This window comes from Anopheles nili, chromosome 3 (assembly GCF_943737925.1).
Source record: "Anopheles nili chromosome 3, idAnoNiliSN_F5_01, whole genome shotgun sequence".
Taxonomy (NCBI): domain Eukaryota; kingdom Metazoa; phylum Arthropoda; class Insecta; order Diptera; family Culicidae; genus Anopheles; species Anopheles nili.
Genome location: NC_071292.1, coordinates 46,023,191 through 46,047,570, shown reverse-complemented (window position 1 = coordinate 46,047,570; position 24,380 = coordinate 46,023,191). Strand labels below are relative to the sequence as shown.

General features: G+C 47.3%; 7 protein-coding genes across 9 annotated transcripts; 3 read left to right on the top strand and 4 right to left on the bottom strand.

Annotated features, from left to right (window-relative positions):
- Window positions 1-574: 574 nt before the first annotated feature.
- Window positions 575-5,680, top strand: LOC128723030 (major facilitator superfamily domain-containing protein 6). The gene is made up of 7 exons (XM_053816733.1): window positions 575-1,473; window positions 1,876-2,051; window positions 2,132-2,926; window positions 3,004-3,173; window positions 3,252-3,555; window positions 3,637-3,814; window positions 5,392-5,680. Exons 1-7 carry the CDS (start codon window positions 1,407-1,409, stop codon window positions 5,472-5,474), a joined length of 1,773 nt encoding a protein of 590 aa, XP_053672708.1. The 5' UTR covers window positions 575-1,406; the 3' UTR covers window positions 5,475-5,680.
- Window positions 5,681-6,236: 556 nt separating this feature from the next.
- Window positions 6,237-8,932, bottom strand: LOC128723684 (biogenesis of lysosome-related organelles complex 1 subunit 6). 2 transcript variants are annotated; one of them, XM_053817448.1, is made up of 5 exons: window positions 8,835-8,932; window positions 8,633-8,755; window positions 8,484-8,568; window positions 6,764-6,850; window positions 6,237-6,697 (listed from the first exon to the last, which is right to left on the bottom strand). In XM_053817448.1, the coding sequence occupies exons 1-5, from the start codon at window positions 8,846-8,848 to the stop codon at window positions 6,581-6,583; spliced, it is 426 nt and encodes a 141-aa protein (XP_053673423.1). In that variant the 5' UTR covers window positions 8,849-8,932; the 3' UTR covers window positions 6,237-6,580. The 2 variants fall into 2 exon arrangements, with proteins under 2 accessions (XP_053673423.1, XP_053673422.1); XM_053817447.1 differs by having other exon boundaries at window positions 8,633-8,850.
- Window positions 6,987-7,923, bottom strand: LOC128723683 (protein KTI12 homolog). Its single transcript, XM_053817445.1, has 2 exons — window positions 7,339-7,923; window positions 6,987-7,271 (listed from the first exon to the last, which is right to left on the bottom strand). The coding sequence occupies exons 1-2, from the start codon at window positions 7,915-7,917 to the stop codon at window positions 6,987-6,989; spliced, it is 864 nt and encodes a 287-aa protein (XP_053673420.1). The 5' UTR covers window positions 7,918-7,923.
- A 346-nt stretch (window positions 8,933-9,278) lies between the features above and the next one.
- Window positions 9,279-12,188, top strand: LOC128724445 (exosome complex exonuclease RRP44). Its single transcript, XM_053818169.1, has one exon. It carries the CDS (start codon window positions 9,279-9,281, stop codon window positions 12,186-12,188), a length of 2,910 nt encoding a protein of 969 aa, XP_053674144.1.
- A 1,340-nt stretch (window positions 12,189-13,528) lies between these two features.
- LOC128725743 (N-alpha-acetyltransferase 60) lies at window positions 13,529-15,582 on the bottom strand. 2 transcript variants are annotated; one of them, XM_053819509.1, is made up of 5 exons: window positions 15,457-15,582; window positions 14,315-14,612; window positions 14,023-14,264; window positions 13,837-13,947; window positions 13,529-13,667 (listed from the first exon to the last, which is right to left on the bottom strand). In XM_053819509.1, exons 1-5 carry the CDS (start codon window positions 15,474-15,476, stop codon window positions 13,529-13,531), a joined length of 810 nt encoding a protein of 269 aa, XP_053675484.1. In that variant the 5' UTR covers window positions 15,477-15,582. The 2 variants fall into 2 exon arrangements, with proteins under 2 accessions (XP_053675484.1, XP_053675485.1); XM_053819510.1 differs by lacking the exon at window positions 13,529-13,667 and having other exon boundaries at window positions 13,836-13,947; window positions 14,023-14,243.
- An 835-nt stretch (window positions 15,583-16,417) lies between these two features.
- LOC128723300 (nucleoporin Nup188) lies at window positions 16,418-22,870 on the top strand. Its single transcript, XM_053817024.1, has 6 exons — window positions 16,418-16,443; window positions 16,591-16,810; window positions 16,881-20,870; window positions 20,941-21,228; window positions 21,310-21,696; window positions 21,846-22,870. Exons 1-6 carry the CDS (start codon window positions 16,418-16,420, stop codon window positions 22,863-22,865), a joined length of 5,931 nt encoding a protein of 1,976 aa, XP_053672999.1. The 3' UTR covers window positions 22,866-22,870.
- A 145-nt stretch (window positions 22,871-23,015) lies between these two features.
- On the bottom strand, window positions 23,016-24,256 carry LOC128723301 (chymotrypsin-1-like). Its single transcript, XM_053817026.1, has 4 exons — window positions 23,903-24,256; window positions 23,721-23,813; window positions 23,342-23,651; window positions 23,016-23,262 (listed from the first exon to the last, which is right to left on the bottom strand). Exons 1-4 carry the CDS (start codon window positions 24,118-24,120, stop codon window positions 23,053-23,055), a joined length of 831 nt encoding a protein of 276 aa, XP_053673001.1. The 5' UTR covers window positions 24,121-24,256; the 3' UTR covers window positions 23,016-23,052.
- Window positions 24,257-24,380: the final 124 nt, after the last annotated feature.

Here is a 24,380-nt window from a genome sequence, read left to right as displayed (position 1 = left end):
TGCTCGCCCCAGGTCCAGTACGGTGACATTCTCGCAACGGATCGGTTCGACAGAACGCGCAACGGAAGGGTTTTGTTGCGTTGAGTTGAATGACCATCCAATCGTAGGTTTTCTTTCACTTGGATTGAGCTCATCTTCCGTACAATTCAGGGTCGGTTTAATTGAACCGATGCTGTATGGTCGAACCCGCTGCATGTGCTACCAGTGGCTGTGTGTGATTGAGTGATCAATTGGTTGTTACGGTGTTGATGATGCCGAGACCCGAGAGGTCGCCCGCAGGCCAGCACAAATGCTCAAAAACCCATCCTTATCGGTACCCGGTCGGGCTCTGACAATTTACAATTTGTATTCAATTGATTGTGTAAATAGCTGATAGCGAACATTGGCGGCTTATCCGATCGCAATTACACGATACTCTGGAGCTAGCGCGCGCAGTTATAAGTGGCCAGTTGTTGGTTGTGTGTCTGGTAGCAAGTGGGAATATTTTAAAGTGTTTTTTTTATTCGAAAACCCCAACTGCGGGTCGTTGCTTTCTTTCAACCGGTCTTTCGAAGCATTTCTGCAGGTGGTATTTTATTGATGGCACCACCTTGCAGTGCGGTCTTGTTTCGAAACAAGCTGATGTTGTTAAAAGCCACAAATTGTTTAGATTGCACTTTTTGCTTCATTGCGCGGTAACCACGTTTTAACAGTGTTGTTACCTCTAACCATTAACACCACGTGCAGCTAGCCGCACGAGAAAAAAAAAACAAAAACACCTAGCTCTATTCACCTTGTGCTTACCGAGGGCCCATACACACACACGCCTCGAGCAGCTGTCAAATGCAACGCACGGTTCTGCTAATGAATGCACCGTAGGAGAGGAAAGAAAGAAAATAACACTCTGTTGCATAATCTACGGCAAAGCGAGTCAGTGTCTCGGTCGCTGCGCACATGGGGTGTTCTCTGTCTGGCCAGGTCGCTGTTGTGTGCGGGTTGTAGCCGGCTTACCGGTAAAGATTGATTGGCGAAAAAAAAAATAAATAAAAATTGTGCCCGTGAATTGGCGTGCAAAAACATAAACAAACAGACCACCGCGCTTGACGTTGATTTGTCGGTAACGGTTGCGTTTGTTAGCAAATAATCACCCCAAAAGTCCAGTTACAGTTTCGGGCAGCTTCGATAAAACTTATCGTGGTTCTAGTGCGTGCAAACAAAATTACCATAATGACGAACTGAAGCAGTGCGAGTGCGAGTGCGAGTGAAACCATCGAGAAACGATCGCGGTCCAGTGACAAAAAGTCTAATCGGGCTAAGGGAAGGTTGCGATTAAATTTCACCACCAGCTTCTTCCTCGATTGCGCATATTGAGCTCGAAAACAAGGAGGGTTAATAGCATCTCGTGCAGAAACGACGAAACATCCAAGATGGTGAAGCTGGAGGTGAACAAAAAGCTGCTGCCGATGAAGGCGCACTACTTTCTGTTTAATGCAGGTAAGCTACAACGTGTCTTTGGCGTCTTGCACAATCAGATGCACATGGCGGCGGCTTCCCGGTGCGCGTTATGATTTACGATGCCATTTTCCCATGCCCTTTTGATTCCCATTCCTGCTGGAATTCCTTCTTCCCATAAAAAAAACCGGTTTGTGAACAGCTCGGAAAGAATGCTCGGTTGATGCACAAATTTCGTGGGATTTTTTAACAAAAATAACGCCCTTTTTGGTGAGCTTAAAACGCAAACGAGACATTATGTAAGAAAGCTGCATTCTTTAGCCAACTCCCGAGCGCATCGTTCACGCACGTGGTCGATTGCAACATACGGGTGACGAAAATATGTTGTCCTATTTGCCAAAGCTATGTTTTTTATGTTTCTTACACACTTTTCCCTTTACCCAGGAACGGCACCAGTGGTACCCTTCATGCCGACACTCGTTCGGCAGCTAGGATTCTCGACCGTGATCGTCGGAACGATCTACACGGTGCTACCGATCGTGGGCATGCTCGTGAAGCCACTGTTTGGCATCATTGCCGATCGGTTCCAGCGCCAGAAGCTGCTGTTTCTTATCTTTCAGGTAGCTGGACAGCGCGTGTCCCGTGGCTAAGAGAAAAGCGAGTCCTTAATCCCACCGTGGCTTTTTTCTCATCCATGCAGATCCTGACGGCCGTTCCGTTCTTTCTCATCATGTTCATACCGGCCATCCCGCAAGACTCAACGCTAACGTTCCATTGCCACAATGGTGCGGCCGATTTGAAGTACTGCCCGGAAAATGGCACCAGTCTCGATTCCTGTCTGGTAGAAAGCATCACCAACAGCGAGAGCAACTCGTCGCTTCTGTGTGATATGGAGTGTCGTACGGAACCGTGGATGTGGGAGACGGTCTGCAAAAGCTGGAACGTTTCAAAGTACTGCGATGAAAGCAACATTCCGAGTGACCGTTTACTGCGGCTCACGGGTGTTGTACCTGGCAATCATATTAATCTGGTCGAAGACTGCCTGTTTTTTATGCTGAGCGAGGGCAAAATCGACGGAAACCGGGTGCCATTGTACTGTCCGGCCAACGCCACCGACTTCCGTACGAGCTGCCAAGTTCAGTGCAACAACGAGCAGGTTATGGGCGCTATTTCACACTCCAAGATCCCGGACAGCGAGGTGACGGGACTGTACCAGTTTTGGTTGCTGTTCCTATTCCTGATCGCCAGCTGGGCCGGAATGGCCGTTGTCGTGAGCGTGGGTGATGCGATCTGCTTCGAGATGCTCGGTGATAAACCGCATCTGTACGGTAACCAGCGGCTGTGGGGTTCGATCGGATGGGGTACGGTTTCTCTGTTCGCCGGATTTCTGGTCGATACCTTCTCCGAGGGTAAACTGACGAAAGACTACACGGTAGTGTTCTACATGACGATCGTACTGATTGGGTTGGATATGCTGTGCTCCTCAAAGCTTCAGGTATGGAAGGTTTTTAGGTCTTGATTTAGGCTCTGATGTGGCTTTTCACACGTCGTTTGCTCTTCCACCTCGTGTAGCACACCCAGACGCATCTCTCAACCAACATCCTGAAGGATGTTGGTACCATCTTCGTCAACTTTCGTATCGTGGTGTTCTTCTGCTGGTGTGTGCTGATTGGTTTCGGAACGGCACTCATATGGAACTTCCTGTTCTGGCATCTGGAGGATTTGGCAAGCGCCCAAGAAGGGTAAGCCTATACCTAACGAAAGCACCATCAGCAACACTCAAGATCGTTCTTCTTTTCCTTCTTTTGACACCCTCCCAGATGCGGTCATTCCACGTGGATAAAAACGCTCGAAGGAATCATCATGTCGATTCAAACGTTTGGTGGAGAGCTGCCGTTCTTCTTCCTGTCCGGTTGGATCCTCAAGAAGATTGGCCACATCCATGCGATGAGTCTCGTGCTGCTTGGGTTCGGTGTGCGGTTCCTGCTCTACTCGCTGCTGACCGATCCCTGGTGGGTCATACCGATCGAGTTCATGAACGGTATCACGTTTGGCTTGTTTTACGCGACGATGGCCTCGTACGCGAGTATTGTCGCTCCGCCAGGAACTGAAGCCACGATGCAGGTAATTATCATGGAGCTTTCACCCACGTATGGTGTAGGAGGAGGCGAACTATTTTAATCGCCCTTCCAATCGTCATTTTAGGGTCTCGTTGGAGCCGTGTTCGAGGGCGTCGGAGTCTCGCTGGGAAGCTTGCTGGCGGGCAATCTGTTTAATCGTATCGGTGGCAGTTCGACTTTCCGCGCGTTTGGAATAGCGGCACTCGTGTTGTTTGTAGTACACGTCGTCGTACAGAAGCTGACCGATCGCTTCAGTGGCCAGGGTAAGCAACAGAGCGGCCTGACCAAAGCGAACGGCTTCTCTGACATTAAGCTAGACGGAAACGGCAGCCATGGGTCGGGACATGGCGGGGATGGTATCGCAAATGGCCAGCTGGCCAAAACTGGCTCCATCCTGTCGGAATCGACCGTGCAGGAGGAGTTACGGGATGGCGACGAAAAGGTGCAGCTCCACAATGCTGCTGCCGGCGACTGTTTGGACAAGACACAGTCAAACGGAAACGTCACGCATGTGGCCAAAGTGTCACCGCAAAAGGCGGTTAATGGTAACTGCTGACGATGAACTGTACCCAACACAGTGCCATTAAAAGGGATAGATCCTTCTCCACTGGTAGCGAAGTAATGTCTCCCCCCACAAAACGGCCCACTATTGCTGTAGAACATTTTGGCAACTTCTGTCAACTATAATGCCACAATGAGACATCATTCTTTGAATGATGGCGCCATTTGAGAGCACTCCTCGCAAAGAAAGACCTCTAAAAAGAGCCCACAGAAAAGACGTACAAAGCGCAGCGACGATTTCGTTTAGCTGATAATTAATAATTCATATACGATTGCATTTGCCTTTTTTTTTTGTTTTTACTTTACCGTTTTTTTTTCATTGCCCCATTGGTTTGATACGGTAGATTAGCGAGTACAATAAAATATACAAACGTGTACACGAACAACTTGCTCTGGTTCACGTAGAGTAATTTCATTTAGCTGCAGCTGGCAATTGCCGGTACGTTTAAAGACGGAACGTTTGTTTGCTCTAGATAGCTTGCAACAAAGTACGGGGTACAATCGACGATTCAACCGTCCGTTGGGCTCAAGGTGCAAGGTGGGTTTATTACAATACTCTTGTTTGTATTCACACGCACAACTCCTCCACCAGTTGGTGGGGTGTTGATCGCTCGCTTGTTCTTTTCGTAGTTTAGATCAAGTAGTGCGGAGGTGTTTCACTCCATCATCTCAGAAACCTCTCTCAACTTTGCTGAGAGCGTCGTGAATGTCGTGATTGCAGCGCTTACAACATCCAACTGACCACGCTGTCACAGCTTCTCCGCCGTTTCGTCCTAGGCGGAAAAGACGATAAGCGATTCCATGCCGAGCCTGATTAATTGCCTCATTGTCACTTGATTCTGTAGTGAAGTGTAGTATCTTTATTACAACGCACCTTTTGTTTATCTGTAAATAATCGCTGCCACAAAAAAAAAACGCGGCTCCACATGTGGACGCAGTGATTGGGCATTGTGGACTATCAGCCAAAAAACACGTGCGCTTTGACGAACAGCATATGCGGGAGGTTTTGCTTGTGATTTTCTATTTTTGGGGGGTTCGGTAGACTTTTATTCCTTTACTTCTTGCGTCGATTGTCGCCTTAATAGTTTGCTTTCGTAGCTAATTGTCAACTACTTTATTGTCTCTTCGGGCATGCTTTTTGAACAGCCAATACTCGTTGCATGTCTCTCACGTTGTTTTAATGAACTAAAAAGCATGTAAAGCATGTGTCTTGGATTATCGATTCCCAACCAATCGTGGTTTTTGTTCAAACTAATTGATGCATCTGCCACTCTTTCAGAAACTCGTCCTGGTTACGCCGCACCAAAGGAGGCGTTGGAAAACATGCAAGACGATCAGCCGATTGTTGCCGGTGGTAGCTAATGTAAAGTCTGGGTTTGTGTGAACCATTGCCAAGAGGGAGAGCTTATTTAAAGTGTGTGTGTGCTTTTTTTATATCTTTTGATTGATTGCATTTACTTCATCATCCTACAACGGAGCACATTCCAGAGTGTGTGAACGGGTACGATTACGGTCGTGTTTTACGATACAATACAAGGTACAATAATATATAATAAAAGACTAAATAAAAGCCGAATATCTATATTTTTTTTTGTGTTGAAAAGTAACAAAAACAAGATACTCGTATTCAGCTTGGGAAATTGGTGCATGGACCCTGGAAGCAACCAGCATTGTCCCAATGTTTTTTTTTAATTCCTTCTCCAATATTTATATTCATTGTTCTATGTTGTTTCCTTTTTCATATCTTCTCCTTTTTCAGGAGCTAACTGTTTTCCAAATCCATAATTTAAAGTTAGTATTTATTTCTTTCTCGATCGTTTTAACATTCTAAAATGTTGATTGGCTATATTTCTTTCCAAAATAACAATTTTGGAAGTGGTTTCTTTTTTCTTAAAAAGAGCAATAACTCATGGTCATGTTGTACAATCTCCTTGCTATATTATCGCAAAAAACGCTGTGTTGAATTGTGAGGTTTTAAAACAGTTTTGCTCAATATTCTGAATGCTTTAACAACTTGAGATTTGTAAAGCTCTTCCCTTCTTGTCTACGCTCTTAGCACAATCTGACCCGCTTTCGGATGTAAAACAATAAAAATCCAACACACAAATGCGTTCCTTTACTCTTTTGATTGTGTTGATTTATTTGATAAAGTCTTCGTTACGTTATACTGAACAGCACACAACAGGAAATAAAATCCTATTACGGAAGATGAAATATTTGACTTGTCTGGTTTGGGTTTGGCAACATGGTGGCGGGGGCACACACGGTCTCCGACCACGGGCCACACGGTTCCTTCAGGCACGGTATACACTTCAGATGCAGTTGCTACATCGTACAGTTGCGTGTTCTTTCTTACAGCTCTCACTATTGGTTCCCCGTTTCATTGTTTTTTTTTGTTTGTCACGATTCATTCGAATTATTTTGCGCTCTTACTTTTGCACCCGACTATTGCGACGGAGGGCAGAGGATCATGTTTTGCGCGGGGTTCTTTTGCTATTGGCCACCAACGATTCTTCGTAGTGTAGCTGCTGCAGTTTCGTTGCACATTGGTTCACCTTTAGTTCCTGCATTTCCAACGCTTTTGCCTGAAATGTAAAACATTGCGCATGCATTAGAGATGCAATTATGCTATTAAGCGATAGTTTACTTACCCTGAGATTTTTCGTTCGTAGATGAATTTGATGCATCTGCGTTCGAAGCCTTGTTACACTATCTTTGCAAGATTTAGCTTTCAGCACCTTAAAAGAGAAAAAAATAGCATTTTTATGACAAAAGCCGACCTGACTGACTGATATCAACGTATAACAACGAATGACCCAGTTCAAAAACAAACAAAAATAATCAACAACCATTTCAGCGTGCAAATAAAAGCGCTTAAGCACCGTTTGTATTCGTATTGAGAAACTGTACAAAGATAGCCGGTATTTTGCTAATATCCGTGCCAACGTTGGTGTGCATTTTAACGTAATTTAAAAACTGCCGCCGGTGTCGATTGAGCTGCGCTACGCTCATGTTCGGTGGGATGTCCGCACGCATGCCAGCTTGGGGAATTTCCACCGGCCCATCAATGCCAATTTTTCGTGCGGACGCAATCTGATCCACGATGGTTTGTGTGGTTTTGTCCAGTTCGAATAGAAAATTTGTAGCACTCAGGGGCATCTATAAGGACGAGTAATGGATGTGGATCAATGAAAAGTCTGTATTTTTCGAAGGGCTTTCAACATACATTCTGCGTGGCCAAGTTGGGCGGCAAAGCAGCCTGCTCGTACAACGCGCTATTGATACGCGAAAGATCCATCTCCTCGCCTTCGTACACCGTGAAAAGAGGACGATCCCATCGACTATTGTCCATCGGTTCTTCGTACCGCAGACAAAGCGCATCAAACGTGGCTTCATCCAGTGCATCCGTACTGGACGCGGAATTGCGGACAACATTCTCTCTGCGTGCCTCGCGCTGTTCAACCGTCATCGCACAGTGGACGGTGCATTGCGTCGTGCGGGCGTTTTTGCTCATGCAGAATATTTCATACCGATAGCCTTTGATGTAGTTCGTCCCGTCGAGGATAACGAGGGACGACTTGGTGAGCAGTTTCATCGCTTCCGACTTGAGACTGGCACGAATTTGTTTCTCCTTCGCGGGGTCAGTGAAACTTTCTCTCACACCATACCCGGATCGCGCGATACATTCCATCTCGGACACTACATGGACGGGCCCTTTTCCGTTCTCGGTCATGTACTTTTCTAATTCTTTGGCGCGGCTGGTTTTCCCACTACCAGGTAGACCGGTAATAACGATTAGCGGCATTTCTACGCGATACGTTTTTTCGCACAAATGCAGCAAATTTCCACCGTTGTTTTTTGTTTTTGTTATGACACTTTGAGCACACGCTGAACACTTTGACAGACCATCGATGGTGTAAACTTCATCACAAATCGATCCAAAAGCATTTGCATATTTATTTCAAAAAAACAAAGAACTATATCTTTAAAAGGCGCCCACATGCCTTTATAATATCCCTCCCTCTAACATTTGAACTTCAAAGCTACAGTACGTCTATCTTTCATGGTTATTCAGCACGTTATTGAGCAGCTAATCTATTGTTGAAAAGCAAGCAATGTGGCTTATTTAGATAGTACATTAAATTTCATTTTAATGCAATTTGCACAACATGTTGATAGTACTTATAGACGCACAGTTTTATTAGCACTAAATAGATATAACTGATCACTAACGCATCTATGCGAATCATGATTATCAACAACTATAAAATGAGCTATTTATATTAAAGAAAAATTACTTTCCTAGCAAAATATGTCCTCTAGCACTTTAACGTACATGGAACGTAAAAGAAAACAGAATGATTGTCTTACCATTTCATTCACTTCTTGCATTTGCTGACTGGTGAAGGCATTTTTTTCGCTGGTCATTGCAATCTGTAGGTCATTTTGCTTGTTTCTGAGAAGCAGAGAAAAATAATTCGTAAATGCTGGTCGTATGGAGCCTCACGTAAGCCACTCACATCAGTTCCTTCAGGTTTTCTTTCACCTCCTTAAGTTTAGGTTCGTAAATCTGTAGCAATCCGGCGGATAGAGCCTTAGCCGTTTCATTGTGCTGTTGTATGTCTTGGCTTTCACTATCGGAGCTAAAAAACGTGCACCCACGCAAACAAGCACTTGTTAGACGTGCTCCTGAAAACTTTGCCACAACATGCATCTACTTACGTTTCTTCAGACATAATTATTCTAGACAAATGCTCTGGAATGTAGTGATTGTAACAATGTTTATGAGCGAAAACTAAGAAAGATTACAGATGATTACAACAAGAATGCAACAAGAGATGTTTGATTATTATTTACATCCGAATAATAGAGAAAAAAACGACCAAGGTAAATAGATACGTACCGCGACCTGAATTGCATGGCCTGCTGTTTTGACATCGGCGAATTGACGTCTGCAAAGCAACACACTTATTTTACCGCGATTGTAGCGAGTAAATTTTTACGTTTAAAGGATCGCGCAGAACCTTTTGGTGATAAATTGTGCTTCTACTTTGGCGCTGTCATTACTAGATGCTGAAAAAGATACTTACGGGTATAATAACGCCGCCCAGAGAGAAAGAAAGCTATCGTTCTTAACCCCACGTTGTGACCCGGCACGCCTGCACGATGTTGACAAACAAAGTGTTCATGAAAAAAACCAAACGTGGTAACATTCTAAAGATTGTTCGTGAGCACTATCTGCGTGACGATATCTGGTGCGGATCCGAAGCGTGCTTAGTATGCCCGCTGGAAGAAAACGGTGCCCCGCTGGAGGCAACACCGGAAACGGTGAGCGAAAAGTACACCTTCCCGCACTACTTGCTGCTCGATACGAACGTGGTGCTGTACCAGATGGACTTGCTGGAGGAAGGCGCTATTCGGAATGTGATCATACTCCACACCGTGCTGGATGAGGTGAAGCACCGCAGTGCGGTGGTCTATAAGCGGCTGAGAGCTATACTTTCGAATCCGGCACGAAAGTTCTACACGTTCGTCAACGAACACCACAAGGATACGTACGTCGAGCGTATGCCCGGTGAGTCGGCAAACGATCGCAACGACCGGATGATCCGCACGGCGGCTGCTTGGTACGGTACACATTTGCAAGGAAAGCAAGGCAAAAAGGCTCAGAAACAAAACGTACGCATTGTGTTGCTGTCGGATGATGCGGATAATAGAGCAAAAGCGATTGAAATAGGACTAAATGCTTGTTCCGTCGCGGAGTACATGAAGGCGGCCAAAGGGCAGTACAGCCATCTGTTGGACAAGATCTCCCAGCGGGACTCCGTGAGCGAATCGAAGGATCCGTTGTTCCCTTCGCATCTCACGATGACACAAATACACCAGGGCATTAAAAACAACGGTTTACTACAGGGTGCATTTTTAGCTTCACGGGAAAACTACCTCGAAGGGTACGTGCGCGTGGAAGGAACGGAAAAACCGATCCTTATTCAGGGTCGGCTGAATCTGAACCGTGCCGTCGACGGGGACGTGGTTGCGATCGAAATGCTTCCCGAGAGCGAATGGAAGGCACCGAGCGACGTAGTGCTGGTGGACGAGCAGAACGACCCAGGCGATATGATCGAACCGGATCCAACGTTCAGCACGAAAGCGCAAACGGAACGTGAACCCACCGCGAAAGTGGTCGGTATTATCAAGCGCAAATGGCGCCAGTACTGTGGCATTTTGCTGCCAAGCCACATCCCGGGTTCGACGCGTCACATTTTCGTTCCCGCTGAGCGAAAGATTCCTCGCATTCGTATCGAAACGCGCCAAGCAGCGACATTACTGTCTCAACGCATCATAGTAGCAATCGACCAATGGCCAAGACACTCGCGCTACCCACAAGGACACTTTGTACGGGCACTTGGCCCAATCGGTTCGAAGGAAACGGAAAATGAAGTGATCCTGCTGGAACACGACGTCCCACACAATCGCTTCTCGGAGGATGTGCTCGCTTGTCTGCCACAGCTGCCTTGGCTCATTACGGACGAGGATCTGAAACGGCGCGTTGATTTGCGTGGCATCACGATCTGTTCGGTGGATCCGCCCGGTTGTACGGACATTGATGATGCGCTGCATGCTCGGAAGCTTCCAAACGGCCATATCGAAGTGGGTGTCCACATTGCGGACGTGAGTCACTTCATTCGGCCAGGTAATGCGCTCGATCGAGAAGCTGCAAGCCGTGCAACGACGGTGTACCTTGTGGATAAGCGAATCGACATGGTTCCGGAACTGCTCAGCTCCAACCTATGCTCGCTTCGTGGCGGTGAAGAACGCTTTGCTTTCTCCTGCGTGTGGGAGCTGGACGAAGAGGCAAATATCGTGCACACGAAGTGCCACAAGAGCGTAATTAAATCGAAAAGTGCGCTCACGTACGAGCAAGCCCAAATCATTATCGATGATCCCCGGCAAACGAACGAGGTGGCCGTATCGCTGCGTTTGCTCAACAAACTCGCAAAAATACTGAAACGACGGCGCACGGAAAACGGTGCCCTGGTGCTGGCTTCACCCGAGATTCGCTTCCAAGTGGACAGCGAAACGCACGATCCGATCGACGTGAAAGCGAAACAGATGCTGGAAACGAACTCCATGGTCGAGGAGTTTATGTTGCTCGCGAACGTGTCCGTGGCAGAAAAGATCGAAAAGGAGTTCCCCGAGTGTGCGATGCTCCGGCGGCATCCTTGTCCGCCCCAATCCAACTACGAACCGCTGGTGAAAGCGGCCCAACATCAGGGTTTCGAGATTTTAACGATGAGTGGGAAGGAACTCGCCACCAGCCTGGATAATGCCGTGAAACCAGACAATCCGTACTTTAACACCATGCTACGGATATTGGCTACACGCTGCATGATGCAGGCGGTTTACTTTATCAGTGGCACGTTGCAGAAGGAGGAATTTTTCCACTACGGATTGGCCGCTCCCATCTACACCCACTTTACGTCGCCTATTCGACGGTACGCCGATATCATCGTGCACCGGTTGTTGGCAGCGTGTATCGGTGCGGATTCAACCTACCCGGAGCTGCTGGACAAGAAGGCCAACTCGAATCTGTGCAACAACCTGAACTATCGCAACCGGATGGCACAATACGCGGGTCGAGCGTCGGTTGCCCTTCACACGCATTTGTTCTTCCGCAAGCGCTCGGAGGACGAGCAGGCGTACATTTTGTTTATTCGCAAAAACGCCCTCCAGATACTGGTTCCCAAGTATGGTTTCGAGGGCACAATCTATGTGACCGGGCGGAACAACGAGGAAATCAAGACGGGCATCCGGTTCGTGTACGATGAGGTACAGCAGACGCAACGCTGCGGTAGTGTCCTGTTCAAAGCGTTCGATCCGGTTGTCGTACGGTTGAGCCTGGATTCGACCAACGTACAGCACGAGAAGCTCGTGTTTGAGCTGGTGGAACCGTACATCGAAGGGTTCAGTGTGAAATCGGAAGGTGCGGAAGCGACGGAACCGCCCAAGCGGAAAGTCACCCAGGAAGTGGTGAAACCGAACAAGAACAAAAAGGCAAAGAAACATAATGGGTAATTACTGTGTTGGTACGTTCGCCACATGACGCTGCCGTCGCGCTGTTTGACCAATAAAGCAATGTATTTAGTGCAGCAAAATGTGTCTCATTTCACATTAAACCATTTTCCACCTGTTCTGTGTCTCTCATTGGCCCCCAGGGAATGTAAAAATGCACGCGCTGACGATATTCATTTACACTATATTTTTGGCATAACATGCTCTTTACACGATCGGTTGGCCTGGATGTACAAAAAAGTAAAGTTTAGCCCACGCGTTCAGCGTTATCTCTCCTGTGTGGACATGCGTTTCTTTGTGTTGCAAGTCAATAAATACAATCTTAGATATCAACGCTGGGCCCTGTTTGTTGTTTTCTTTTGTGTCCGAATGTCCTTTTTCCTACCCTATGACACGCCACAACGAATGGCTACGCTCTGACTTCCTGACTTGACATTAATATCCTGCCTTCCCGTAGGCAATGTAGCACCATTGCATTGTTTTAACGATTTTTGTTTGTTTGTTTTACATCATTCTCTTACCTTTGCACTAACAGCAAACAGACAAAACAGAATGGCTCGCGATCAGTGTTCCAGAGAGTGGAGTAAAATATCAAACAATGTAACGTAAACGTTCAACAAACGAGGAAAAGCAAAAACCCTCCCCTCCTTCGCTCGCACCCTCAATACGTATTATCGTGTTGTCTTTGTGGTCCTTGGTTCGACGCGGTTCAATAGTTAAAAACGGTTAAAAAACTCATTCAAATCGCATATAAAACAGCAGTTCAAACGTGAACAAAAATACACCATTTACATATTCTAGCTTTCAACTGCCGTCTCGGTGTGTTCGGTACACAATCGATTCGTTTATATAAAATTACTTTGCGTGTTATGTTACTGTTATTTCCTATGTTGTTGTTTTTTTCTTTGCTTTTCTTTCGCTTTTTTCCGAGGCGCCTCTTCAGTTAGTTGATGAATGATAACGACTTAGATAGATAAATGACTTAGAATTTCTGTTTTTGTCTTTTACTTTTCCTCCCCCTTCCTTTCGCTACAGCTGGTTGATCGCTCTTGATATTACCTACACAAACGCTAACTCTATCCTGAGCGTACGGCAAAACTAGACTAAAAAGGAAATTAATAAAAACCCGCCCAGGCGGTTCTTCGTACTGGCTAATAGCAAGTACGCAAGTATGATGAAGCGAACAAATCAGCAGTGAACGCAAATACTTGTGGCTTTCGTTTCGTTTTTCTTCCGACAGCTACTTACTGCTGGGCGCGAGGCGTTAGATTTTATAAACCACAGCGAATGAACACCAGCAAACACTTTAACATCAAACCGACGACGACGTCCAGCCCGGTGTCTCATTCGTCTTGCTGCAGATGGAACCGCCCAACGGTGCGATAGCACACCCAACGAAGCGCTGTCCGCATCCGTCCGCAGATCCACGGGCAAAGTCCACCTGCGGTTAGGATCTGCGAGCACCAGTACTTCAAATAATCGGTAAAGTTGGTGGTTAAGGAAACAAAACCGAGAGTGTGTGAAAATGGAAAACAGCCGTAAGAGCGTAATATGAAACCAGCGATCGAATGAATAAATGAAGAATAATGCTGCATGTAGAAAAAAAAGAACATATTGCTTAAAGCGAACATATTGCATTGGAAAAGGATATTATAAACTCCACGGTGAATGGCCGCCGTTGATGTAGGACACGTAGGTGAAACCATCTTTGCACTTTCCACGAATCGAGTAGTAATAAGGCAGAAAGGAATGAAGCACAAACCTGAAACACATCAAGCACATTTGTGTTAAGGCAAAAGCAAAACTGCACACGTAGCAAAACTGCAAAAAAACGTACCCTCGTCGCTCGTAAAACAGTATGGCGGTCCGGTTGGTGGTTAGCACGTGCAGAAAGATCGCCTTCACTTTGTGCCGTTCGGCGGTCGTCAGGTGGTTGATGAGAGAATCGAGCAACAGCGAACCGATGCCATTTTGGCGGTACTTTCGATGGACACCGAGGGACAGAATGTATCCGATTTCGGCTTCCCGGCCCATCGACTCCGGTAGAATGCCTCGATCCTGCGAAAAAAAAAACGTACAATAAAACCGTGCCAATGAATGTTGCGTTCAGCAAAAGGACCAGCCATTACCTCTTTGTTGAGTTTGCTGTACGATTTGATCTCGGCCACAATCAGCCCGATGATGCTAAAGTTGTAAATGGCGGCCAGGGCGAAGAAGCGCGTGCTCGAGGTGATGTCCACGTACCACGAGAGCGGATAGTCGATCGGAAACCAGTCCTGGCACAGGGTTCGCACCTCCTCAAGATCGTCCGGGCAGAGAAAGCGCAGCTGCACATCGTTTGCAGAACACAGTGGCACCGAAGGATACTCGTACGGGGTTTGGAGGCGCTCGTTGCTCTTTGTGCTGCCAAGGTGGTTCACGGGAAACCTACGGAAAGGTAAAATCAGCATGTTTTATCGGACACGCGTGCTTCGCTAGAGTGGCCACGGTTGGGTGAGGTTATGAAAATTTAAACCGAACAAGGTGAGCACGTTTGTGGCCGGAGAGAAACTGCGAAATGCGCGCCTTACGCCACCTACCCATTTTTTTGTGATTCAACTAGAATTTTAAAAACTTCTACGCTTCGAACCTGGTTACATTTTAATTTCTCCACTCAACGCTGAATTTTCAAACAGTCCTAAATATATACAACGCCTCCCCAACGAGCGAGCCCCCCTAATTCATAGCATTTCCGTGGAGCTTTTTTTTTGGTTGCGCTAAAAAAACAAACAAACGGGAACGGGCAATTGAGCGTGATTCCAATTGAACATAGGTCACAGGTCGGCGCGATCGGTCAACGTTCGTCGTGCTCCGCATTATCAATTAGCCACTATTGGTGCAAACAAAGGCGACACCAAATTGCTGCCAGGCAACCGCCCAAACCATCCTTGGCAGCCTTTCTGCGTGACAACCTCGTCGCAGAACGGAACGAAACGGCACCAAAAAGACTCATTTACTGGTCAAATATTTGTTCAAACACTTTTCAAGCCTACTCTTCGCTGCGTGCGTATGTATGCGTCCTCCACGCCTGCTTGGTTTATTTGTGGCAAAAGTAAACAAATAGTGCACAACGAGGACGAGAGCACCCCGTGAGGACAATGACGGAAGGGATGCAAAGCAAAATAAACACGATTAAAATTCCAAACGACACCATTTCAACCATTTTTTTCACGTTTTTAATCAAGATGCTATGAAGGTGTATGAAAACTCGAAGCCTAAACGAACTGCTTACCATGTGAATGATTGAGCCATCGAGGAGGAATTGCCTCGGAATCGAGGTGCGAAACCCTTCTCGTTCCCTTCGTTGCACTACTCGTTATCGGACGATTGTAAATTAGTAAGGATTTCGAAAGACCACACCACACCCTTCACGCTGGGCTGCCGTTATCACATTGCCCGTCGTATCGAGTACAGCAACGTTCATTCAGTTTTCGATTGCCCATTATCACGATATCACCCACTGTGCTCGCTCAATCTTCTTAACGCAGATGGCATATTTTCTACTGCACTGGCCACAACGCTGCTGGTGCGTCGAACAACTCATGAACAGCCCGATGGTATCCAACTAAGCTCGCTCTTTCCGCCCCGTATAGAACGAAACTGTTTCGCAGATGAGCAGTTAATCAAAATCAATTAAATTTCGATTCTTCCTAACAATGAGCACGGTATGACAGCTGACCTTGTTTTGGATTTTTACTGCTCGCGCCGGTCGTTCCATACGCGGTACGGTTACAAACAGTACTCAAAGCTATCTTCTCGTTTACGCACATGCATTTTATGTACACAAAGCACGTTGACGTCAACGAATTGCACATGCAAATGAGTATGGTTGTCGGCTATGATCAAAACCAAGATGAATATAGCTCAACGAAATGGTAAATAACGACTTTCTAATATTTGTTACGTACATATCATTGATTTAAGTGTGTTTTATGCTCGTTTTAGGTTTCATTTCATGTGCTGAGATTGCTGATAACGCTATGAGAGTTGTTATAAAATTGCTTTTTGATTTCTCACAACTATCAGTCCTCACTAGGCTTGTGAAGTCATCAACAAATAAAGTAAACTGTCAGTACACAAAACAGCGGCATTTTGTAGCACTTCACGAGACACGGTATCTCTGTAAAATAGTTCGATAATTTAAAAATAATCCTTTCCACTGCTGCAGAACCGTTTTCTCCGTTAATTCTACAATGCAAGATATCAATGGTGATATTATGTAAGTGCACGCGGCTTCCGAAACCATTGGTGTTTGCGCCAAGCTCTACTCGCTTGGTTTTGTTTACATCGACATAACCTTAAATTGTCTGCTTTACTGGTTATTTCCTCCATGATACAATTTGTTATCGATTGCACGCAATTACAGCCAGTGGAGTAAACTTTGGCAATTTGTCTCCGGCATACACTATGGCACACCGAATGCGGATGTTAAGGAAAAGCTGTTTCAAGTATCGAAAGAGCTGGTGGATGGAATATTCCATTACAAAAAGCCAACCAAAGCGGCGGAGGAAAAGTTACAAAAGTTGATCAAGGATCGAAATCAGCTCAAGCTGCAACCATTCGCAAACAAATTGCATCAATACTTGGTGAGTGTGTGCAGTGCGCAAAGTTTACAAAAAGAAGCTATTGAAACGATCCTTTCTTTCCTTTTCACAGGATATCGATGCCATCCAATCATGGCAAATATTGTGCTTCTACTTGGTGAACGAATACCGCGGTGCAGCAACGGCACTGGCGGAATATATTTCCACAGAAACCTCCATGGTGAAATTGTTACACGACATCTGGACCTACCACACAATGGAGCGAATGGTGCAGTTGAAAGTGATGAAAAATCTGCTAGAATATTTCCACTCCGGCAGCCACCCGTACACGAAGGAATACCGTGAAGTGGTGGAAGCAATCGGCCTACCAGCGCTCCGGAAGTCGTATCTTGCCCAACTCACACACCTCATCGAAGGTCCGCTTTGTTCGCAAAAAACGCTCCCGAACGACATTCTGCACGGCCAAACGAAGCTGGCTTGCTCCGAACGAAGGCTCCGCGAAACAAACGAGATACTGCAAATCCTTCTGCTAATCGTGCACTACAGCGGCATCAGCCCGGAAGAGCTCGAGCAGCTGTTTAATCTGTTTCGCGAGCATTCGTTCGGCAAACAGCAGCATCATTTGGATGCTGCCTCCGAAGCACACTGCGAGTTGGTAAAGCGCATAACGTTCAACGAACTCGCGCTCGTCTTCCGGACGTTGGATCTTTCCGATAAGTTCGACGATGCCAGCTGGATCGAGCGGGTGGTGGCCGCCCTGGATGGACCGATGGTTTCGTTACACCAATTTCCCGAGCATGGACCACTGTTGCTGCTGTGGATGCTGTTCAACTTCCGGCTACAGCACACGGTGGAAGATGAGGACACAACGCGACGCTACCAGCAGCTAGGATCGCGCGCAATCAAGCTGGGCGTGTTTGAGTATCTGCACGGGATCGTTTCTCACCCGATGTTTAAAGACCAAAGCCTTACGGCGCGTATCGTGCGCAAATCCATCTTTAATCATCTCGGCTTTTTGTGTCAACTGTTCGACGCGGACGAATCGATAGCGCACCATAGCAAAATATTCGATCTGCTCAGCGAACTCCTCACATCGCCCACGATTGCAACGGAGTTCTGCAAAACGGAAGACCATCCGATACGGGCGCTGTTTAACATTTCGCTGGAGCAATTTCCGGTCGAGTTTACACCCCTGTCCAAGATAGCGTATGCGCTGGCCACAGCTGGTTCGTCCCAGAACAGCTACATCCAACGGTTGTTGGAAAACCTACCCGTCTACACGGAGCTGTACACTGGCCGCAATCAGTACGAGATACGGAAAGCATCAAGCACCCATGACGACGAGTTTGCGCTTTGTCACGAGTACACACCGTCGGAAAAGATCAACTTTACGATCCCACGTGGGACAAAGCTGATCGTACGGGACGTTCACAGCCAGCGGACGTGTGTACACTTCCGCACGCGGTATAACTATTTTAACGCTTTACACCACGAAATTAACGAGCTGTTGCAGGACGCGCAAGCCATCAGCACATTCAGCTCGGAACGAGTCGAACGGATTGCGACCGGATTGAAATACCTCGCCGTAGCCGTGAGGCGCATTCAGCAACCGCACGATATTTCGGCGGAAATGGTCCACCCAACGGAAATGGTGTTCGACGTGCTGCTAAAGTTTAAAGCCGTCCCGAATCCACCGCTGGATCTGCTCGTGCAATGTTTGAACGTATGTACCGCCCTGGTGCCGTTGTTTGAACAGGAGATATACACCCGTATCGTTAACCTGAACATTCTACCGTCGGTTAACAATGCGAATTTGAGCTACCACGATTACGCGAATGGCGTGGGATATGATTCCAGCCTCGTGGGGTATTACCTGATGAACGTGGAACGGAATACCGGCCGTTATCCGATCATGATGGCGTATTTTAACTTCCTTAAAACGTACACCAAGCTTCGGCGCGATAACGTGTTTGGCGTGGAGTTGCCGGGCGCGTTATTTTTGCTGCGTGAAGTTTTACCCCACGCCAACAATTGGCGATACGAGACGAGTTCAGATCGTTACCGTGTGCTGGTGTTCGTGGTGCAGTACATCTACGAGGTGTTGCAGATCAGCGAAGAAAAGCTTCAGGCGGATGGTGCACGTCGCGTCCTGCGAGATGTGTGCGTTTACAGTCTCTTGAATCGTGACAATGGAATGGTGCTGCTAAAGATCGTTGGTCTGGGTAATGGATACTTGCAGGCGGTGATGGAAAAGGAATCCAACTGGATGCTGGTACCGGAGCAGCAGCTAAACCTCATGATACAGTACTCGATCACGATTCTGATGCAAATACTGAAGCTGAAAAAACACATCCAAGAGTACGACCTATCGCCGCTGGAATCCGCCATATACACGCAACCGAAGCAGCGGGACACGTTGCGGATCATCCCCATGGTGACGGGATACATGAGCAACATTTTCAATCCAAGACTGCCGATTCTTTCCTGCCGGTTGCTGCGACGGTTCGCGCTGGAGTTTCGCATGTCGCTGCTGGCGTGTTTGGACATGGAACCGGATCAGATACGGCACACGTTCCTGGAGCTGCTGCACGACGACATCGAGAGCGAAGACTTGAAGCTGGCCGTGCTGGAGTTCGTGGAGGCGTGTGTCCACAAGCAGCCAGGGTTGACGGAGGCGTTTTTTAAGGTTAACTACGGCAACCCCGACCGGCGGTTGTTGTTGGGTGGAGCGAAGGATGGCGGATCGCTCGTCGCGAGTGGTGGTAAAACCCGCCCCAGGACGATGATCAACGATGGTGTGCCGACGTACATGGAGGAGTTTCTCGAGGCCATCTCGAAAGATCCCACCAAACTCGCGAGTCCGCTTTTGTCGCGCATTATGTCGCTTTTCCACGCGCTGTGGAAAAACAACATGCAGGCGCTGGTGCACGGACTGATACGGAAGCCGTCCTTTTGGCCGTCACTGTGCAACCCGCTGTTTAGTGAGCATCTTTCGAGCAATGTGCGTTCGTACAGTCAGCTGTTTAACATCCTCGGAATCGAGCTGTTCCGTGTGAGCGCTGCATCCGGCGCCAAGATGGACGCCGAGTTGATGAAGGTGTTCGAAAGGATTACGCAAACGTACGAAACGTTCGCAAAATGGGTCGACATTGTGCTTGACCTGCCGGCGTATTCCACAATCCCGTGTCACACGGACAACAACGAGACAAACGCTAACGTAACCTCAACTTGGTACGAAGAGTACGATCAAACGCCCGATTGGCTAGGGCGGTTGCAATCGTTTAAGGATTTGCTGGTGCTGATCATCCGTAAAAAGGAACGTGGCATTTCTCTGCACGAACGCTGCAAAACGTACCTCGCGGAACGGTTGCTCGAGGTGCTGGTTGTGCGCATCGAACAAATATCGGATCTACGACCGCTGATCGTACTGGGCGAGTTGTATCTGATCGTGCTGTCTGAATTTGATCACAAATTCACGGAAGATCCCGTCAGGGACGGCCTGATGTTACGACGTACGGAAATGTTGCTGAGCCAGCTGGCCGTCTCCTACGAGGACATACACCGAAGGGCCAAGGAAGCGTTGCTAGCGATCGCTATCAAAACGGTCGAGTTACAGGCGGACTGTTTGGTACAACATTACACCATCGCTGGGGAGCTAACACGTGGTGCGGTTGACATCGCGGGCAAGGAAATATGCGCCCTCGAACTCATCGTCAAAGCTCACGGATTGAAGGTGAAAGTGGCTGGGGATGTGTCCGATGGCAAGCAGTACAATTCGCTGCTGCTCGTCATCAACCTCCTGAAACAGCTGACAATTAACTTCGATCATCCGGAGATCGGTCCGGCAACGTTACAAACGAGCAACCGGTGGGTGAACTGGTTAGTGAAGGGAAAACTTTTCCAACGGTTGCTTAGCATCACTGGCACCGTGCTGCCGGACTACGCTCGACGGAAGTTGGTACTGGAGATGTTAAACTTGCTCATACTGCTCGCTGAAAGCCAGTGTTCGGAAGAACTGCTCTACAGCGACGTGGGAGACTATCTGTGGTTGAAACTGTTGCCTCCAAAGGAATTGTTGCAACGCCCATACGTTATTGTGAATGTAAGTGACGATGGTTTCATTTCTATGGGTTTTATTCAACAAACAAGTAACACGAAACATATCATTCCAGGATGTCAAACAACAGTGGCAAACGCAGGACTGGTGGCCGATCTACTCCAAGGGCATCCATTTCGTTCGGGCGTTGATGAACAAACACGGATATCGCTTTTTGCGTGATGCCATCTTTTTCGTCGGCATCCATGAGGAGTACCTGATGGATTCGTTGATGTTAGCGAAGCAATCCCTCGAACCAAGTGCGTTTGTGCTGATACACGAAACGCTGGAGCTGCTCTGTACGATGGTGCAGTACGAAAAGCAATGGCGTTTAGAACATAGCCAAAGTTTGCTGAATTTAATGGTAAGCTGCCATACTCGCCCTAGAAAAGGATGACTCCCAATCAATGGATTGCTGAATATCGTTTCATCTTTTTTTTTTTAGCGCTGTGTTCAACTCCTTATGGACCACTCGATCTCGCTGCTGTACAGGCCAAAGATACTGAAACGCCTCACAACCGGGATGGCCGACAACGGAAGTCTCATCGTTACGGAGCTGGAAATGGACCCAAGCACGATCGACACCTCTGACGAACTTGTTGGTGCGATGAACAACCTCATCGAGATCGTAACGCTGTGCGCAAAGTGTCTGCTTTGCTTCAGTCCACCGCTTCTGACGCTTTTGTGCGATGTCGAGTTTATCCCAAGCCAATGGAGCCCACTGATCGAGATTCAGTTCGGTGCACCGAAGCTTAGCACGGACAATTACTCGCAGCTGAGCTTCGGTTCGCTGTTGCAGGCAGTTTGCATCTTTACAAAAGTATTAAACCTGGTAAGTTCGTGATTGATCGATACGAACAGGGGGGGGAATCTGTCTCGAAACACTTTTATCTGTTGACGGATAAAAGGTGATCTTTTTTGACCAAAAACCATCATGAGCAATAGAGGAGCTAATTGATTTTTTCTCATCCTCACCATTAGCAACATTATAGCTTCAGTGAAACACCACTAAACGAACTGCCTGCTAGTGAAGGGAACGAACAGGACGACATGACAGACGGTGCGCCTACGATGGGTCTAATTTCCCGGGTCAACATGTCGGCAGTTGGTGAAACGGGTTCATCCCCATCATCTCCGTCGGCCAGAAAAGCACGCCAAACCAAACGGACCCAATTCTCGAAGACACTCTCGATGACGAGCGTGTCCAGCTACACCTCGACGAATGCCATTACGCTTTCCAACGAGCTGCTAACGCATCTCGATAGCAAGCGCTGTATCTGTGCGCTCGAGTTCGTCCTTACGCTGCTAACATCGCAGAGCCTGTTCGCCCTGAAGGATGTGAATCTGTCCCAGCGCGAGAAGCAACTAATCAAGCGTGAACTCAGCACGGAGCTGTTGATTTTTCACGATTTCGTCAAGAAGCGCATACAGAAGGACGCCAAGAGTATTCTGTCGCGCAAGAAGCACGGCGCGGTTGCCATCGTTAACGAACCATGCCAAGATCCGGACGATGACGCTGAGGACGACGCCGAAAGTGGACAGCGATCATCCGGAAAGGGTACACCAACTGGAGGACAGCTGGAGAAGAAGCTTTCCGCTGCGAAACAACACTCGATGCGCATCAATGTGGTGCGGAAAATGCACCTTCAGCACCAACAAGCGACGGAACAAACATCCTCAGCTAGTGACACCGTTGTAAGCCCAATCATCGGCTCACGGGAGTCGTCATCGGCATCGTCCTTCGGTGGTACCTCGTCAACGCCCATGTTGAGGGGAATTTTGAAACCTTCGCCTTCTGCCTCCATCAAGCGCGTCATGTTTGACGAAGGACCGATCGAGGGTGCCAAAAGTATGGCCTTTATCGAACCGGAAGACGAGCCGATTTTCTTCGAACCACAGGAACCCCGGTTTACGGGTCTGTCGTACGTCCAGATGGTGGAAGAGGACTACATTCATCTGCTATCGAACGTGCTGTTAATGATTGGTCAAAGTGAAAATTAGCGAGTAAGCTAGCAATAAGCTTATTATATATTTTTTTAATATTTTCAATAAAAACCACCCTTAAGGGGGAATGTTACAATCCGTGTTGGTATTATTGCGTGAAAGAAAACGACATATTGCTCTGAGGTGTACAAGCTATAAGGATAAATACACCACAATCGCTCTGAAATGTTACCGAAATGGTATTTCAATCAATTTCTACGTCACCAGTAACATTCCGATTGGAAAACTCCATCCGTTCTACATGCTTTTCGTCCCTTGCAATGATTCGACGGATCCAAGGGAAAAAGTATGCTACACGAGCATGCACATCCGGATATCCCTGAGCACACTCCTCGGACCAGTTCACAACGCCAACCTGCCGTCCTTTCCATACCAGCGGGCTGCCAGAATCGCCCTACAATACATAAAAAGACAGCAAACGAAGCATCTTGGCACGGATCGGTACCACACATTTACACTTGCCCGCTACTTACGTAACACGTGCCCTGGTTTATCTTATTATAGGTGCACAGGTTCCCATCGTAAATGCTGAACTGAAGCTTCAGATACCCGTCGTACATTTCCCGGCACCGATCGAGACCAATGTTACGCAAACTGATGGTTTGCAGTGTCCGTGGCTGCTCTCGGTTTTGTCCTATGTCTCCCCAACCAACTAACGTTAAGCTGGCATTCAGCGGGATGGTTTCCGTGGAAAGTCGAATCTTTTTCACGCGCTTTCCAAACACCAGTGGAGCCGTGAGGCGAACCAGCGCGATATCGTCTTCCAGGTTATATGTATCGTATCTTTTTTTTTTGTTGAAAAATAGGATAAGCAGTCCCGCTAGGGAATTGGATTTATGATCGCTTACTTACTCGCTGTACGGTACAACACGATTGATGGAAAAAATTTTGCCTTTGTTCACACTGTTTGATCCGGCGCTGATAACACCATTCGAAGGAGTAAGACTGATGTTTAAAAAAAGACTTCAGTTAAACCATATTCTAATGTGGAATTAATTTCATTGCCATGAGAGAAAGGCATCGCAAATGATCACCTAGTCACGCAGTGAGCCGCAGTTAATATCCATCGGTTCGTAATAATGGAACCTCCGCATAGAAAATGACCATTTTGAAACAATGCAACGAGGTACGGTGCTGCACCATCCTTTGAATCGGTTCCACCGATAATGCGGTGAAATGGTGTTGGTTGATTTGTCTGCACTGTTCCAATCCTAACGTAGGCTAGCAGCAGCAACGTGATCCACGCGATCATTGTAAAAAAAATCTCCCTACAAACTGTTCACTGTTCCAGAACCGATCGGCACTGACCGATGTTCCGTTGTGGTCTGCGTATTTATAAAATGCTAACATTTCTAGCGTATTGTGGAGCTTTATCTTACACCAGAAAACACTCCATACTTTGCGCGGACTAGAGAAAGATTTGCTAACTACTTTTATGAAATGCAACTCTGTGTAAGCAAACGATACGCCCTTATTGCAAATGCCGTTGAAATGTTGACTTAACAAAAGCCA